Below are 16,343 nucleotides of genomic sequence, written 5' to 3'. Positions count from 1 at the left end.
CTTGTCTCGAGGGTTGTCTCGCAGCGTCAGCGATGGCGCGGGCGTTGGCGCGCGCTCGCTCTGGGCTTAAAGGGATGGAACGCTCTCCGTCGCTTTTTTCGTGGGGATTGGGGATATTAGGTTGTCGGTGGTGATGGTGGAGGCTGCGGTGGGATATGCAGGTCGTCTGCGCGAGGACGTGCGCTGCAGGAGGAGCAAACAAGACAGAAACAGAAGGATGCAGAAGAAAAAAAGAGGAAAAGAAGAAGCAAACGCTGGCTGAGTGAGGTTCAAGGAAGCGGGTGCGCGCGGGCGTGATTGATTGATTGATTGACGAGGCCCAGCAATTTGTGAGATGAATTGGGCGGGACGGACTGGGTTCGGGGGTCGGTCCAAGACAGTCAGTGGCGTCGACTCAACAAGCAAAAGCACGTCCTTGTTCGCCCCGAGACAAGGCAATCAACGAACAAATGCAATTGTTGGAAATAAACTCTCGTCTTTCCTTTTTCTTGCGGTAGGTGTAAAGAGACAAGAGTTGTCCCCAGGAAAGAGTATGGGGGGAGAGGAATGGTAAGGGGGTGTGTTGTATGTGCCACGGAAAGTTTGTGCTCCCCGACCACAACCAGGCAGCGCATGACCTCTACCTGAAGATACGAGCCAGAGGAGCTTCAGGTCTTCAGGTCTCTTTTTCCGTGTGTTTCTGCTTGAGTAGGGTGCAGTCACCACAGGAGGCATGTACATGTATTTCTCAGCAAACAGGGGTCATCAGAACCGTTTCGAAAGGCGATGCAACGATATGCAATGCAATGCACACGCGACGCGCAGCCTGCATCCTTTCTCTCCTCTCCTCATCCAAGAACCCCTTGAGTCGAGACGAAGCCCCAGGCAGGCCATGTGCTTCTAGTACAATCTCCCGCCTGGGTCAGTCGTCATTCTCAATCTCTCCAGCCTAGCGGGATTGCGCACTAGAACAATTGATAGGCCCAGGGAACCCCTGACCAAAAGAAGGAAGGATCGGGGCGGGACCCCTGAAAAGAGCTTTTTGCCCCTGGAGCTTGCATCCTTACCCGTTAGGCACGCGCCCCAGGGGTACGTTTCTCCATCTTTTGGCATTCCAGCTGTGATTCGATTTAAATGCCCACGCGAGGAATGGACTTTCAGGTCAGAGTTTAACCATGGCGGAACTTTAAAAGGCATGCCTATCCGTATTCCCACGCGACTCGAGACGGCCATGCTTCGCGGAAAAAAGAGGTCATGGTCGGACCCGGAAAAGCAAGGGACCTGATTAAACCTGCATGCGGACCGGTTGTCTATTGATTACGGTGTCTCCACAACGGAAGCAGCTTCAATTTTATTTGTTGGGCATCTGTTTGCCTTAGAAATCGTCATCAAGAAACATTATCCGGTTCTCCCGTCGACCGTGTCTGTGCATGTTGCGTGAGTGACCCCCAATGCTTTCTTTGACAGGCCCACGATCTACGCGTAGCGCGTTTCCAACGTGCCATGAGAAGAGGAGATTCTCGCGTGGGAATCCTCTCGAGAACGTTCAGCTTGGACCTCCCTGCAGCTTCTGTTCCTGCGTCTGGTCTCACGGCTGCAGATTCGCCAATGTCTGGGACACTTCTCACGCCATGACGAAACACGCCTTCGTCTCGCGAGAACAAGTCAAATGACCCCTTTTCCAGCCTTTAATCGATCGTTATTGAACCGTTTACCAAGGGCATCTCCGTCTTTAGCTGCATGCATCTTTTAAACCCAAATCCCCTCGTAGGGCTGCCGACGACAATCATCCCCAGCGCTACTGGCCCACACCAGCCACAAACTACGTCATTGGGGGTTTCTAGCCACAGTTTGTCTACAGCTTCCGGTTTCTGGGATGGAAAAGGATGTGTTTGCGACGTCATGGTCGCGGAAAGGTGAGCTTCCCCCTCCAAGAGTAGAATAATCGTAGATCCCGTTGTTGAGTTTCTGTGAATTCTGCTTCTTTACACTTCACTCTCGTGTCTTGAGCTAGCGATACGAGTCTAGCAACACCACGACATCATCACCGACCATCATCAAAACGTCAGCGCAAGATGGATGTCCTCCTCTCTCTACCCATACTCTCCTACCTTTTGTCGCCTGCCTCGGCGTCATGGTCAACATCTCTTAACCTCCTCTTCTTCTACATGACATGGACGACTCTTGTCCTCTCCCATACTCCCCTGCGAATTCGCCTCCTAGGCTCTCTCGCGATACGCATAGTCCTCTATTTAATACCGTCACTACTCACGCTTCTGTTCGATGCGGCGGTTCCAAGCCTCGCCGAGTCCATCAAGCTTGGCGGTCGTGCATCTCTCCCGCCCCGTGATGCCCGTACACTGGCCCGCCAGGTTGCACTCGTCGTGTTCAACCTCGCCCTCGTGACGGGCGTGGAAGGCGCTTCGAGTCTAGGCTTTTCCTACGTCTTCAAGGACAATGACTTCAAGACGACGTCGACGCTTCCACTACCGTGGCAGCTAGCGAAGCATATCGTCTTGCTCCTCACGGCGAGAGAGGTGCTCACGTACTACATCCACCGTTACACGCTGCATTCCTCGTCGACCATTGGCAAATACCACCGTCGCTTCGCTCACGCTCGTGCTGCGGCGCCTTATAGCCTTCTCCTCTTTGCCGACCACCCAATTCCCCTGCTCCTCCAACGTTTCGTCTCCATCTACCTACCTGCTCTGGCATTGCGACCACACCTCTTGACTTACTTCCTGTTCCTTTCCCTCTGCACCGCCGAGGAAACCTTGTCCATGTCTGGCTACAGCATTGTTCCGGGCATCATAATGGGTGGGATGACGCGCCGAACAGCGGTGCACTACGCCAGCGGTGGGGACTGCAATTATGGCGCCTGGGGATTCCTCGACTGGGTTAACGGCACTGGACGGGGTCGGGATGTGCTGGAGGATGTCAAGGCCGAAGCGGAGAAGCATCATGTTAAGGAGAGGTCGGCTAAGAAGGTGGACAGTGGGATGGGAGCGATTCAGGATGGGATTGACAAGTTGACCAACGGGAATGAGGATGGAAGGAGGAGGAGTTCGAGGTTGAGGTCAAAGCGAGCTTCTTAAGCTGCTGATTGTAGATGCCATTCGTAGTATAGTGTTAATAGCTTTGAAGTTGAAAAGTTGACTTTTTACACGAGACCATACCTATGTATCCAACCGTGCCTCGCTCCATGCCCTCCATATCTCTATCAGGTCTAACAACCACACTCAATGATTCCCAGAAACCGTATCTATGAGTATCCCATCTTCTTACCAAACCAGCTCAACGTCTCCAACCCACTCTGCACCCTCATGCCAATTCTCGCATCAAGCACAAACGCCTCCCACACCTTGGCAACGTCCATCTGCCGCAGACACTCGTCGTACTTTTCCCTCCTGTACTTGGCGACCTCTTCGACGGTGCCTTCGGGAGGGTTGCAGCATTCTCCCCATGCGATGGCGCCCTTTTCGTATGTTCCAGCTGCGAGGACGTAGTCGTCCTTTGTCGGGCCCTTGAATACGGATCTGAGCTTGTGTTAGCGGGCGTGTTGAATTGCGAGAACTGCGTTTCTTACCGATCATGCTTGAGAACATGCGTCTCCAGAAGCTCTCTCGCCTCTTCAAACCTCTTACCCTGTCTAAACAGCGCCGCACAAATAAGCGCCCACGATCCCATCTCATCAAGCTCCTCCTTCATCTTCTCCACAATCTCAGGCTTGGCCGTGCACCTCTCCCACCGCATAGCATGTCTAGCAGTCTCGAGTTCAGCAGGACCCATACGCTTGACCATGTTCCACAGGTAGCACATCTCGAGCGCCGGACTCGCGCCAATCGCGTCGGCGAGGTCGACTTTGTGCTCCTTTACGCGGTCCTCCCACTTCTGGATCTTGCGCTGGATAAAGACTTCAAAGGGTAGCTGTCGCGCCATGAAACGCTTCTTGCCTGCGACGCTGGGTGCTTTGCGGAAGAACTCCTCCGTCTTGGCCTTTTGTCGTCTCGCCTCGCCTTCATCGCCAGCCTCGATCGCGTTGCGATATAGTTCGAGGGACGCGATACCGGCCATATAGTAGTACAGAGCAGGACTCCAGTCATTGACCTCGAGACAGTGGAGGAACGAGTCTCGCATGAGTGGCCAGTTCTGGATAGCCATAGCGTTGATGGAGAGCTCAAAGTTGTTGAGCGCCGCAACCTGCTTCATCTTGGACTCGCCACCAGTCGTGAGGACCTCGATGGCCTTGGGGAGTTCTTGCTCGTTGCCATGCTGTCTAGCCTCCTCAACCTTCCACAGCCTCGAGTCTGGGTACCGTGCTCGCATGGATGCCAAGAGCTTGTCACATTTCTCTCGAGGAGGGCCGACAATCTCAGCACCTTCGTCAAAGTCCTTTTCGTCAGGAAGGATGTCCACGGCTCCGAGAAGGGCGTTGTAGTACGACAGCAGAACCAGACCAGCAATAGCGCCGTTCACATTGGCGTAAGCGGTAGATCGCCAGAGCATACGAACGCCTCGCTCGCGATCTCCTCGGAACCCAACAACCGACAGAATTCGGGAAAAGGCTGGGGGAACGAGGGTCAGCATGAGGAGAATAAGTCCAAAGCACATGTTTGCGCCCGAATGGACAAAGACGTCGAGGGGGTTCTCGAGGAGAACAGTGTCGGACTCGGTGGGCTTTGACCTAGCCTCCTTCAGCGGCGCTCCCTCATCGAGGTTCTCGTCCTCGGTGCTGGTCCCTGGAGTCGTTGTCGAAGAACTGGAAGATTCCAGGTTGGCTGGTGTCTGTGTTCCGGAGGATCCATCGCCGCTCTTGGACTCAATCTCGAGCTTCTCCATGCTGCTAGAGCCGTCATCCGTTGCCTTGGCAGATAATGACGCCTGCGATTGTCCCTCGGGTTTGTTGCCCAGCGTCTTGTTCTCAGTTTCAATGATAGCATCGAGGGTGATGAATGCCTTGCGGAGCTTGAGAAAACTCTTCATGGCGTCGATGAGACTCTCGTGGAGAACACCAACGACGGCGCCCATGAGCTGTGTCTCAGCACGCACAAGCTCATACTCTGTTCCTGGGGGATACAGCTTGCTCCCAGCCCTCGCCTTCCCATGCTTCTGCGCCTTTTTATAGTCAGCCCAAGCCCTAGCCTCACACTCATCCAGCTTGGTTGTCGTCTCCGTCATGACAGCCTTCTCAAAGCCAAGGACCGATCGCATAAAGATGGTCACAGCGAGACCCAGCTGGTGAAAAGACGAGTCACCCGTCTGTAGTCGCTCCCAAGCTCCATCAATGTCGTCGTTCATGATGAGTCCGGCCGAGTTCATGGCATCGTCAATATCCTCCATCTCTTTAGCGACATTGTCCCTGGTAGAGCTGGTGTCGCTCGCATCGTCAGCCTTGGCAGCGGCGCCTCCGCGGAACCAGCCCGCTAAACGACTCATGATGGCGATGGAAAAGTGTATGAAGCTGTAAGAAGAGAGAGCTGAGCGCAAGATGACCTCTTTATGCTCATAGAGTTCGTATGCGATGATGAAGTCTTAAGGCTGAGCCCCAAATGCTGACGTCTTACTCTCTTTTGCTTAGGCTGAATGGAATGGATGCCCGTGAAAAAAAGACCCCTCTTTGTGGCGGTTTCCCCTCGACACGATTGCGAAACCGAGAACGAAGCAGAGAGCGATCCTCCTGTCTCACGCGACCACTCAACAAGTGTCGCAGAGAGTCCAGAGATAAACAAGAATAGAAATAAAAGGAAAGAGAAATAAAAACCGCTCTTTGTATCCGAAAATTGGAGATGCATCTTTCAACCCCCGGGGCTCCGAGCAAAGATGTCATAGGCCCGTCCGCCTGCGGAGTTTAGGCGGGCTTACGCACATGAGGCACTTCCAATCGGAGTTTGCGGGTGACGATCCTGTGGGGATTTGTGCATTATCGCAAAGAGTTGTTTGCTGCGATACGATACGGTACGGTACGATGAGAGCCGACACATTGCCGATATCCATTACTCAGGCTAGGAGGCTCTATATCCGAGGATTTTGACCTCTCTCGGCTCTGTCGGCACTGCGTTTCGAGATGGGGTGGGTTTGTTGGCCGCTTTAACCCTAGCAAGTTACCCTGGAGAGGTACCTGGAGCCTCTTAATGCTGCAAAAAACACAACCCATCCTCGCCATGGGTAGCTATCTAGATATCGACCCCAACATTACAAGAAACAACTAGTTCCATTTATTGGCAAGAGCTCCTCCCGGAAGGAATGTCTGTATAGCGCAATTGTCCCTGTGATACAATCGCAGATACGAGCAGATGGAAGGGCATTCCACCCTTGCTCTGAGTTCTATCCACCATATACTACGACCTCCTTTGCGATACCAGAGATACAGTAGCAATAATGCTACAGGGTCCCTCTTCCAAAGAAGGTCTTTGAATTGACCACGAATACTGCGGAAGAAGAGCTGAGTTGGCCCCGTTGTGAGTTCGTCGTCTGGAATATCCAGAATCCGGGATACTCCGTGGACGGCATCGAAATACGGATTGTTTTCCGACGTAGATGAGCTACCAAGCCGACACAAGGCAGCCAAGTCTATGGGGACTCCATCCGCACCTCTCTCTGGAAAGGGCGCGTACATCTGAGCATAAGTAGCCGCCATAACATGGAAAAGACTGTCCGGCCGTAGCGGGTTAACCGTGTGCCACAATGCCATCTTCCCTTCGCTCAAGCGCAGCCAGTTGAGATCTAAAGGGCCAGATGACTTGAGCGGCCACGACTCTTCAGGTGAGGTTGCTTCGGGAGATGAAAAGGTCAGGACAGCGAGAGCAGCCGCAGTACCCCAGATTGGATCCTTGTCTTTGGTCTCGATTGGTTCACTTAATCGCTTGTGGAAAAGGCCTGCGCTTTGAGACCAGTGATAGCACTCTTCTCGAGTTCGGTGATAATCTGAGGGGCTGTTCAGATGGCGGTCGTATGTAAATGCCACAGCGAGGGAGGCGTGCATTAGGAAGGGGTGCTAAAAGTACATATTAGCCGAAGCCAAGTTTATGATGGGCAATCTGGCCTGCATCTTGTTCGATAGGAGTCAAATGGAAATCATTGTAATGAGACTTACAGTAAATGCTAGTTCCAGGAGCTTGCGGTTCACTTGTAACATGTTTGGGTCACCTGGTGTGAGGAGACTCCGCCCAAGATAGCGGGTAATGAAATCCTGACACCTTGCATTCAATTGATAGCATGAAGATGAATCAGATGTCCAGACGGCATTTGTGAGAGACGGGTGCAGCTTTGCTCTTCCTCTAACAAGCATCGGCTTGGCTGTGTCGGCGGCGACAGGGTGGAGGTCAGGGATGTTGGGTGTAAAGTTGCATAACACACCGAATGAACAACATCTCTTGCACTGCGGCTTGCTCTCATCACACTATGAGTACATGAAAATTAGTTTGATCGTTTCCCCGTGTAAATACAATTGGGTTGCTTTAGGTACCTTGAGTTTTCGAAGCTTGCAATTTCGGCAGCCATATCTCGACCGCCGCAGAGTCCTGCGCTTTCGAACTTCGGTTGTACAGGTTGAAGCCATGGCTGATAATGGGTGCTCAGCACATATGCCAACCTGAATGTGAGAGATGTAGTGAGCTTGAGCGGACTTAACGGAGAATGAATGAGGTCGGATTGCCTGGAAAGGTTGAGACGAGGTGATGATGACAGTTGAAGCAGCGCCCCCATAAAGAAGAGCTTTGGCCAATCATGTAGGGATCCTCCCGAATTCCCCAGCTATCAGGACCCGTAAGCTAACCCATTTTCGGATATCAAGATCCACGCTAGCTGTTGCTCGGGAGCACGAGTCTCTGATTGGCTAGGAGCTTCATCCTCTAACTCCGTCATCTATATGGAGTACTTGACGCAAGAAGGCCATGAATGATCCCTATAAGAGGGAACGTTTCCCTCGATATTCTAGAAAAGAAAGACACTGAGTCTTTAACCTGAATACCACACTCGATCCTCTGCCCCAAAGCTTTTGATACCTACGCTCCCAGTCCACCATGGCCACCCATCTCGCTGCCCTCTCCGTCGCCAAAGGCAAGCCCTTTGAACTTCAAACCCGTCCCACACCCAAACCAGGCCCAGGCGAACTCCTAATCGAGGTCAAGTCCGTAGCCCTGAACCCGGCAGACCACATCATGCGTGCCTCGGGCCTCTTCATACCCGAGTACCCCACTGTCATTGGCTTTGATATGTCTGGGCTGGTCCTTGAGGTCGGTGACAACGTCCCCGTTAGTCCCGACGACGGCCTCTTCTTTCAACCGGGCGTTACTCGAATTGCTGCCTACGCTGCCTCCTTCTGGAGGTCTTACAACCCTGACTATGGCTTCTTCCAGGAGAAGTGCATCGTCCCCTGGCAACACGCCATGCCTCTCCCAGATGGCATTTCTTGGAATCAAGCCGCGACCTTGCCTGTATCTACCGAGGTAGCTCTCAGCGCGTGGGATGCAATGGGGATTCCAAGGCTCGGGCAGGCATCGCGGAAGGATAACAAGAACAAGAGAGAAGCCCTCCTTGTTTGGGGTGCCTCCTCGAGCGTGGGCAGCATGGGTGTCCAATCCGCTCGGCTGCTACGAGAAGACTCCGATTCTTCCTTCGCTGCCGTTTACGCCACGGCCAGCACGGCTAACCACGAGTACGTACGCTCTCTGGGCGCGGATCGTGTCTTTGATTACAAAGACCCGCAAGTTGTGGATGCGATCGTTTCAGCAGCTAAAGAGGACGGCCTGGTGATTCGTCATTGCTACCTTGCCATGGGTCAGCTTGCGGCATGCCAAGGCGTGCTCAAGGCTTTCCTGGAGAACAACAGCGAAAACCAGAAGGCCAAGATTGGTTCTGCGCCCCTTATCCCTTCTAACGCGGAAGAGGTGGATGGGTTGGAAGCCATCTTCGTGATGCCGTCGAATGATGAAAAGGAAAGGTTGACTCAGCTTCGATATTGGCTGGGGACCTGGTTGAAGGAGAACCTGGCTAAGGGAAAGGTCAGGCCGAGTCCGGAACCCAAGGTAGTGGGAAAGGGCTTGGGGGCTATTAATGATGGGTTGGATGAGCTGATGCGGGGGGTGAGCTGTACTAAGTTGGTTGTCGAGGTTGCGGAGTGATAAGTTTCGCAAGGATGATGCTATGCAATTGATGCTAAGGATTGTTAAATGAGTGTTTAGATAGCAAGATGAGATGCTGCTATGGTGTTTTCAGACTACATATGCTGAAGTATCACGTAATATTTTACACATCAACAGCTGTCACTTTCACTCCTGTCATCTTTCAAATGTCTCATCGTTGTCATATTAAAGTTCCAGTCGCAGAGAACCCTCTAGAGATGAGTACGGCAGAGACACCAGAGGAAGTGACAGAGACGACTAGAGCCATCTCCTCCCATCTCCCACTCGCAGACGAAACACCTTCGCTGGACGATTCCATCCAGGTCTATGATGCTTCAACCCTCTCCAACGGCGCCATCAACGTGTACAATTACAGAGGGCAACGGTTTCTTTCGGCCCATCTACTCGAGACACCTCCGCCCATGAAGTGAAAGAACTTCTGTAAGCATCTCCTTCGCTAGTTCCCAGAACATCATGTCCCAATAAAGTGGCATGGCTGTGTCGGGTGTGGTGTGGAAGGTGGTGTCTTCAAGGTGTCCTTTGGTGGTGATGGCCCCTATGCTCTAAAATTAGTCCGCTACCTCTCCCGCAAATTTGATATGCCCCAGAGGCTAACAGTGGACGCAGTTCTGGAATACTCGCCCGCAAGAGCCGCTGAATAGAGAGAAACCCTTTGTATTCCCATTCCAAGATGAGGCCCGGCATGTGGCCATCATCGAGAAGATCCGATGGGCAATTGAACAATCAGAGAATACGATCATGATACACCCGTCCCCGAAATCATCGGAGTTAAAGCTCGAAAACCTTTACTGCTTCTCAGAGGAAGGCCAGCAGCATCCCTCAGAATTTGACTCCTCTACCCCAATGTGTTCAGCTGACTATATCAACCACGGCTGGCTAAAGCTTGACAAGAAAAGCTGGCCAAAGAACTATGACCAATGTGAATGGCGAGGACACCCTTACTGCCCTGAAGAAGCAGATTACCGCTGGGCGATTGTATACGACTACGTCAGCTCCAGAGTCAAGGAACACGATCTCAACGTCACACAGGCCAATATTGACTTCTTCTACCTCACTGGCTTCGAGTTTGCGTATTGCAAGCCGGATAATTGGCGTCATGGGAAACTGGTGGATTTTGGCGATCTCTACTCTCCCTTTCAGCGCGTCGTTCAGATGATGCCACCTCGTCGTTGGAGTGCGGAAACGTGATTCAACGATAAACCTGTGAAACCTTTGACTTGGTGGACGTCTGGAGCTATCTGATGAATGGAGGAAAGAGAAGAGGTGTTTAAATCCCCCATGGAGAGGAAAGAGGAGTAATTTGGTACTAGCGATACCCTCCTGTATGTTTGCTGTTGTGGCTAATGGCTTCTTGTCATCATTGTAGATAATAATGATGCCCTCTTGTGTAATACGCTTTGTCTATTCTGTCACGTTAGGTTATGATCATACTGGATCTCCTGGCGGACTAGCTCTGTAGATGCTTGCCCAAGCTATCATCACGCTTCCCAACCTACCATGCTCAGTCCGGTGATAAGCGACTCGTGTCGACAGCTATCTGACCCGTGAATACATACGGCCTGTCAAAACAGGCATCCCATCGTGTCTCACCAGAATCCCAGAATACCTCCATAACACCCTTGGCCATCAGGGGCACATAAGTGCCGGCATCATAGCTTAGCTCGGGTAGCTTCTCTGAAACAAACGCCCGCATCTTTGGACCCCCATGAACAGCTTCCACGCCGAGGAGGACCAGCGGCCAGATGAGAGACCGTCTGGTCCTTGGACATGACAGACCTACATCTAGCAGGGGCCACAAGATCTGGCCGTGTGCCACGCAGCAAGCTCTGAGACCTGGAGTCTCGGGGAGAACAGACAGGCTTTGTAGTGACAAGATGCAGTAAAGTGTTGCCGCAGCTTGGTAGACCTTGCCTATTAGTAGCCAGTCGTCCTGGTGAAGGGGCTTTGACGAGGCCCATTTCTCTGGCGAAAAGCCATGAATGCGTTCAAGTGTCTCAAGTCCTTCTGTTGAAAGGTCCTCTAGTAGAGTGAAATCGCAAGATATTGCTCGCATGCGAAGATGGTTAATCTTGACAACTTCGGCGAATAGTGATAGGGGACACATGTGAATGGGGGATACTGCCGCGCTGTATTTCTCAAGCAGCAACTCAAGGGCATCAAGGTATGATCTGGTCATGATCAGGTGCGAAGCAGGGCAGGTCGTATTTCCAATGACTGCGACACTGTTTCGGGGTTAGCTTGATACTCATCAATACAAATTGTAGCCCGAGTACATACAACCAGAGGGAAAGGAGGAGCGGCTCCAAGCTTGGCGAGCCAGCCACCGCATGGAATCCGCCTCGCAACGCAATCAGCTTGTGGATTCCTTCCAAGTGACATCTCCAGTTGAGCGATGTCCCTTGTTGAACCTACGCCGACAGTTTAGCAAGATATATACTGCCAAGGACCAGAACTTACATCAGCGAGAAGAAGAGTCATTATTCCCGCCATGACCAAGTCACTTGTTTGCTTATCCCTGACATCGAGTTGCTCGTTGAGAGATCGGACAGCAAGGCCCCAGTACAGATAGAACTTCTCAGCTAATGGTTTGGATTGAGGATCGTTTCTGGTGCGGTTTATGCGGTGACTTAAGGTCATGCAGAGCATGCCAAAGTTGAGATAGTCTGGCTTATTGGCTGCTCTTTGAATATGCATGACTGATAGTTGATATATGTGAGGGTTCTTGCCAAGTTCTTGGATAGGGGCTAGCTCTCTGTATATACAAGAGTTGACTGTTTCGTGTTAGATCATGGCATGAGATAGGCTGCTTGACCATAAAACCTACAATACTCTGCAGCCTCGGGCAAAGAGCAGACATCAGTCTTCAGCTCGAATCGAGGAATAGGCATGTTGAAAGCTACAACCATCTGTGGTTGTTCCGTTATGATGCTGTTGGCTTTGTTAGGATCATTCTCCACTGGCGCTGAAGGAGAACGGGACCCTTTTCGTTTCCGGCTCCGAGATGTGACTCTCCCAGGTGCGAGCCATTTTAACCTTTTAGGTTTGACATGGCTATATCCGGGGCATTCGACTCCAGCAGTCGAGCATCTTTTGCAGGCTGGTTCTGTGAAATCACAGACTAAGCAGCGTCTGCGACACTCCCAGCAGTGACGTTTCTGTGTCTCCATCTGAGTGAACTAGAAATCGCATCATCAGTTATCCCCTAAAAAATACTTCCGGATGCCACAAGGCCGATGCCCTAGCTGTTGACCTACTGTGATAGTACGAGGGCAGGCAAACGCGTACAACAAGCCCCGGCTGGTATGGAGAAGTCAGGTCAGGGGGAGCATGGCCGTGCGGCACAGCCAAGAGTGTACGTCAGCAGCCGGAGATATCAGATCGTGGCTTAAATCCGAGCATCCTGGCGATCATTGAGGCTGTTGGTGATGGCATTTCTATGACGACGCTACAAGTTCGCATTATCAAGAATTAGAGAGCCATTTGCCTATTTCTAATAATTTCATCGAAAATTGAATGTTATTTTCTTCTACAATTCGGGCGACGGGCATTTCACAGAGGCCAACAAGGTCGCTACCGGCTCAATGCAGAAAAACACGTTGCTTGTTGCTTTGTGTAACAATGTGCCATCTTCGTATCTCGTCATAGAGGTATAGATGACGATTCTTCTAAAAGCAGGCCTTGCCCTTCAAGGACACCGAGAACTATGAGCGAATTCCATAAACACCAACAGACCAAGTGCCGGGATCATGGGACTAAAACTTGTCTCTATTGTAGTATTCCCACAGCTACTATCGACCGACGGTGAGAGACATGTTGCTGGCAATGTTGTATCCAACCTCATGCAACACAGGTTTTCGCTGTGAGACAGCCGAAAAAGGCAGGTCGAAAGATTTCCTAGGTGACCTCGACAGTGTGCTTCCCCGCAGACGTTGGATTGATAAGATGGGGCCAAGGTGATCAACGGTTGGAGCTGTGGATATTCGAGTTGTTTATCTGAACAAACCATAAGATCCAATCATGGGATGCGATATGTGGCCGTGGCTCGGGCAGTAAAGGGTGATTGGTTTTTGGGTTGATAGCCGTTAACGGAATGGAATCACACCATCACGAGAATCGGAGAATCGGAGGTGCACAAGACATGCTAGACTTGAGATCGCCATGATGGAGATGGAAAAAATTATGAGACTTGTTAGGGGTCTGGTCTCAAATCATGGACGACGGGAACGACGAGATATCCTCACTTTGCGTGCGAGAACTTATTAAAGGGCTCATCTTCCATCCATCTGGGCCCTATGACTCCCGACAGGCAATGAACCCATGACCACCTATAGTCCGATAAGATGCTCATAGCGGCCGATGCTGTCATTGAGGGTGTGGAGACCCGGCAGATGGTCTCTGCCCCCACGATCAACAAAAAGCCATGATCTGCAGCAGCTCGATAGACGTGTTTCTCCCGCACATGCTTAAAAGCTTGAAGCTCTGTGGCTTGAAGCTCAATATGCAAGGCATCAGTCGAGCGTGTGACTAGCAAAAGAACCCCCCACAGAGAAAACCGTTGAGACTGTGTCACCTTGTCTTCTGACCGCTCAACCCCCCGGACACCTCTCGAACAAGGGCCTTCGGGAACGTGCCCTGCTCCGAGGTTTCATCTACCGCCTGTAACTGGTGACTAGTGTTGCAGATCTTATCGACGCGAGCTTCACGGCGTGGCTTGAGCGGCGCCGAGTATTGGTTCTTCCGGGAGAGTGGAGCCTCTGCCGTCACCTGCAACCGGACTTGGCGACACCACCGAACGCTATCTCACTCTGCCTTTCTCTCTTTCTTTTTCTCTCTATATCAACGTACGACATTCCTCCCCTGGCTTCCGCTGAGAGTGTCTCTTCTCTCACAGGCGTTGTCGACATTTCCTGCGCTTCCGAGGACCTGTGTGGCCGCTAGGCTTACTCTAAACACCAAACTCTGACGCGCGGCCTGGAAAAACACCGCAATGAGATTCTCATCACCGCTGATAGCGGTCACCTCCGCTTTATGGCTTACCCTCTTCCCTTCCGTGCAGGCACAGTCTGCGGAAGCCTCGGGATCCCTCTCGCTGATTAAGGGCGAGGATCTCTTCACCTTCCGGTACTCCACATCCCAACCCGACAGCTCCAACTGGGTCGGTCTCTACTACAGCGCCGGCGGAGGCCCCGTCGATGGCGAGAAGGGCTCGTCCAACTCCATAATGTGGAAGTGGACGCCCAAGTCCCAGGGAACCGTCCAGCTGTCTGCCTCTAGCCTCGAACCCGGCAACTACACGGCCTTCTTCCTCGCCCGCGGCGGCTACCAGTCGCTTTCTGAGCCTCTCGAGGTGGTCAAGCCCCGCGAGACTGGTGGGGATGTCGCGTTTATCGTCTCTGACGTCACCCTGCCCAAAGCGCGTGTCGGCGATAGGTACACGTATCGGCTTAGCGGCCTCGTCAAGGGCGGCAACCATGTCACTTTCTCCACCCAAGGATACGGCAGCTGGCTCAAGATCACCGAAGGCGGCGTCCTTGCTGGTACACCTACTGGTACGGCCGAGGATGCCGTTGTCACTATTCGCGCGACGGGTACCGACTCTGCCGCCATTGGTGTCTTTACTGTTCCTGTGGTCCCCGAGGGTGAGCCTCTGATTAAGGAACTCAAGGTCATGTCCTTGAACATGTGGAACGGTGGCACCGGAGTCACCAACTACCACGACAAGCAGGTCCGCTTCATGGCGTCTTCCGGCGCCGATATCATCGGCATCCAGGAGGACCAGTGGGGCCGTCACATCCCTCGTCTCGCCAATGCTCTGGGCTGGTGGGGATGGTCCAGTGGCGGCGATGTCGGTATTCTCAGCAAGTACCCCATTGTGGAGGAGTACGGTGTCATCAGCAGACCCAGCCGTTCTGGAGGTGTGAGGATCGCTCTCGACGGTGACCAACAACAGCTCAACTTCTACGTCGCTCACTTGGGCTACACTCCTTACGGACCTTATGACACCTGCTTTAGCCACATGAGCCCCGACAAGGTTATCCAGCGAGAGGCTCAGTCTGGTCGCACACCTCAGATGGAGGCTACCCTCCGCGGCATGAAGAACCACCTCGACCAGGCTGACGAGACTCCCGTGTTCCTCGTCGGTGACTTCAACGCTCCTTCTCACCTCGACTGGGTCGACGGTCTCAAGGAGAAGAACTGCGGCTACTCCAACGTCCGCTGGCCAACCTCTGTCCTCCCTGAGGAGGCAGGTCTCATCGACTCCTTCCGAGTCGCCAACCCTGACCCGGTCAAGGTCCAAGGCACAACCTGGTCCCCCGTCACCATCTGGAACAACGCCAACCGCCGGGAGCCCCAGGACCGAATCGACTTTGTCCTGCACAAGGGCAAGAGCCTCAAGGTGACGGACTCGCACACGGTGGTTGTCGGAAATCCCATGCCGATCCCTGACACCAAGTACAACGAATGGTTCTCTGACCACGCTGCTGTGCTGACGACTTATGAGTTGGAGTGAAAGAGATTTAACATCTGGATTTTAATGATTTAACGGTCATGTTTTTTATTTGTTTGGGTTACTGCGGGCGTAATTGCTGGATAATAGCATGCTTTTTCAACATCTGCACGCCGCAGAGCAACGCAGTCGTCTTTCACGGCGGCATCTCCTAAGGGTCATTGGTATACCTTTGGGGGTAACTAGACGATTCAACCAGATAGAAAAATGAATCGTACTGGTTAATTTCAATTTGAGTTATACCTGAAGTGAGATGACAATCAGGTGAGATGATGACTATGGAAGATGAGAGCACCGCTGTGTCGCTCTCGTGTTACAAAGTCGTGCAATGGTTCACCTCTGGAAGGAGAAATTGACTTTGACGAGCTCGAGTCTGTCTGAGACAGTCGTGACAGTGTGGCTTGTTTGGCGGTCTGCGATAGACGCCTCTGCATTCTTGTGTCCAAATGCAGATGGTCAACCCCCTTCGATTGCCGGAAGGGGAGACATACCGAGCGCATCTCTTATAGTGGTTTTATATAACTGTCGAGGAAATGCAAGCCTTGCAGGCGTCCTGGAGGCCGGTTCGCAGAGACATACATCATGCTTTAAGTGCAGGCATTAGCTCATGAACCAGGCCCGGTGCTATTGATAACGTGAGTTCTACAAGATTAAAGGGTATTGGAATCATACGAGGGTAGGGATTCATCACGGCTATATGCAGAAGTATATAG

The 16,343-nt window shown here is 52.3% G+C and overlaps 5 protein-coding genes across 5 annotated transcripts; 3 read left to right on the top strand and 2 right to left on the bottom strand.

The window, feature by feature from the left end:
* Positions 1 to 2,054: 2,054 nt before the first annotated feature.
* On the top strand, positions 2,055 to 3,074 carry LRP88_01596 (sterol desaturase family protein; the record flags this gene model as incomplete). The annotated part of the gene is made up of 1 exon (XM_083238273.1): positions 2,055 to 3,074. One exon carries the CDS (start codon positions 2,055 to 2,057, stop codon positions 3,072 to 3,074), a length of 1,020 nt encoding a protein of 339 aa, XP_083106778.1.
* A 167-nt stretch (positions 3,075 to 3,241) lies between these two features.
* Positions 3,242 to 5,415, bottom strand: LRP88_01595 (outer membrane protein Iml2/Tetratricopeptide repeat protein 39; the record flags this gene model as incomplete). The annotated part of the gene is made up of 2 exons (XM_083238272.1): positions 3,242 to 3,515; positions 3,566 to 5,415. The coding sequence occupies 2 exons, from the start codon at positions 5,413 to 5,415 to the stop codon at positions 3,242 to 3,244; spliced, it is 2,124 nt and encodes a 707-aa protein (XP_083106777.1).
* Positions 5,416 to 8,000: 2,585 nt separating this feature from the next.
* Positions 8,001 to 10,310, top strand: LRP88_01594 (chaperonin 10-like protein; the record flags this gene model as incomplete). Its single annotated transcript, XM_083238271.1, has 3 exons — positions 8,001 to 8,981; positions 9,590 to 9,673; positions 9,729 to 10,310. 3 exons carry the CDS (start codon positions 8,001 to 8,003, stop codon positions 10,308 to 10,310), a joined length of 1,647 nt encoding a protein of 548 aa, XP_083106776.1.
* A 313-nt stretch (positions 10,311 to 10,623) lies between these two features.
* LRP88_01593 (uncharacterized protein) lies at positions 10,624 to 11,816 on the bottom strand (the record flags this gene model as incomplete). Its single annotated transcript, XM_083238270.1, has 3 exons — positions 10,624 to 11,344; positions 11,400 to 11,530; positions 11,580 to 11,816. 3 exons carry the CDS (start codon positions 11,814 to 11,816, stop codon positions 10,624 to 10,626), a joined length of 1,089 nt encoding a protein of 362 aa, XP_083106775.1.
* Positions 11,817 to 14,109: 2,293 nt separating this feature from the next.
* On the top strand, positions 14,110 to 15,633 carry LRP88_01592 (Endonuclease/exonuclease/phosphatase; the record flags this gene model as incomplete). Its single annotated transcript, XM_083238269.1, has 1 exon — positions 14,110 to 15,633. The coding sequence occupies one exon, from the start codon at positions 14,110 to 14,112 to the stop codon at positions 15,631 to 15,633; it is 1,524 nt and encodes a 507-aa protein (XP_083106774.1).
* Positions 15,634 to 16,343: the final 710 nt, after the last annotated feature.

This window comes from Fusarium phalaenopsidis, assembly GCF_050370095.1.
Source record: "Fusarium phalaenopsidis strain FUZ10S chromosome Unknown contig_32278, whole genome shotgun sequence".
Classification (NCBI taxonomy): domain Eukaryota; kingdom Fungi; phylum Ascomycota; class Sordariomycetes; order Hypocreales; family Nectriaceae; genus Fusarium; species Fusarium phalaenopsidis.
Note: the sequence above shows the minus strand (reverse complement) of the source record. Positions and strands in the feature narration are given on the sequence as shown.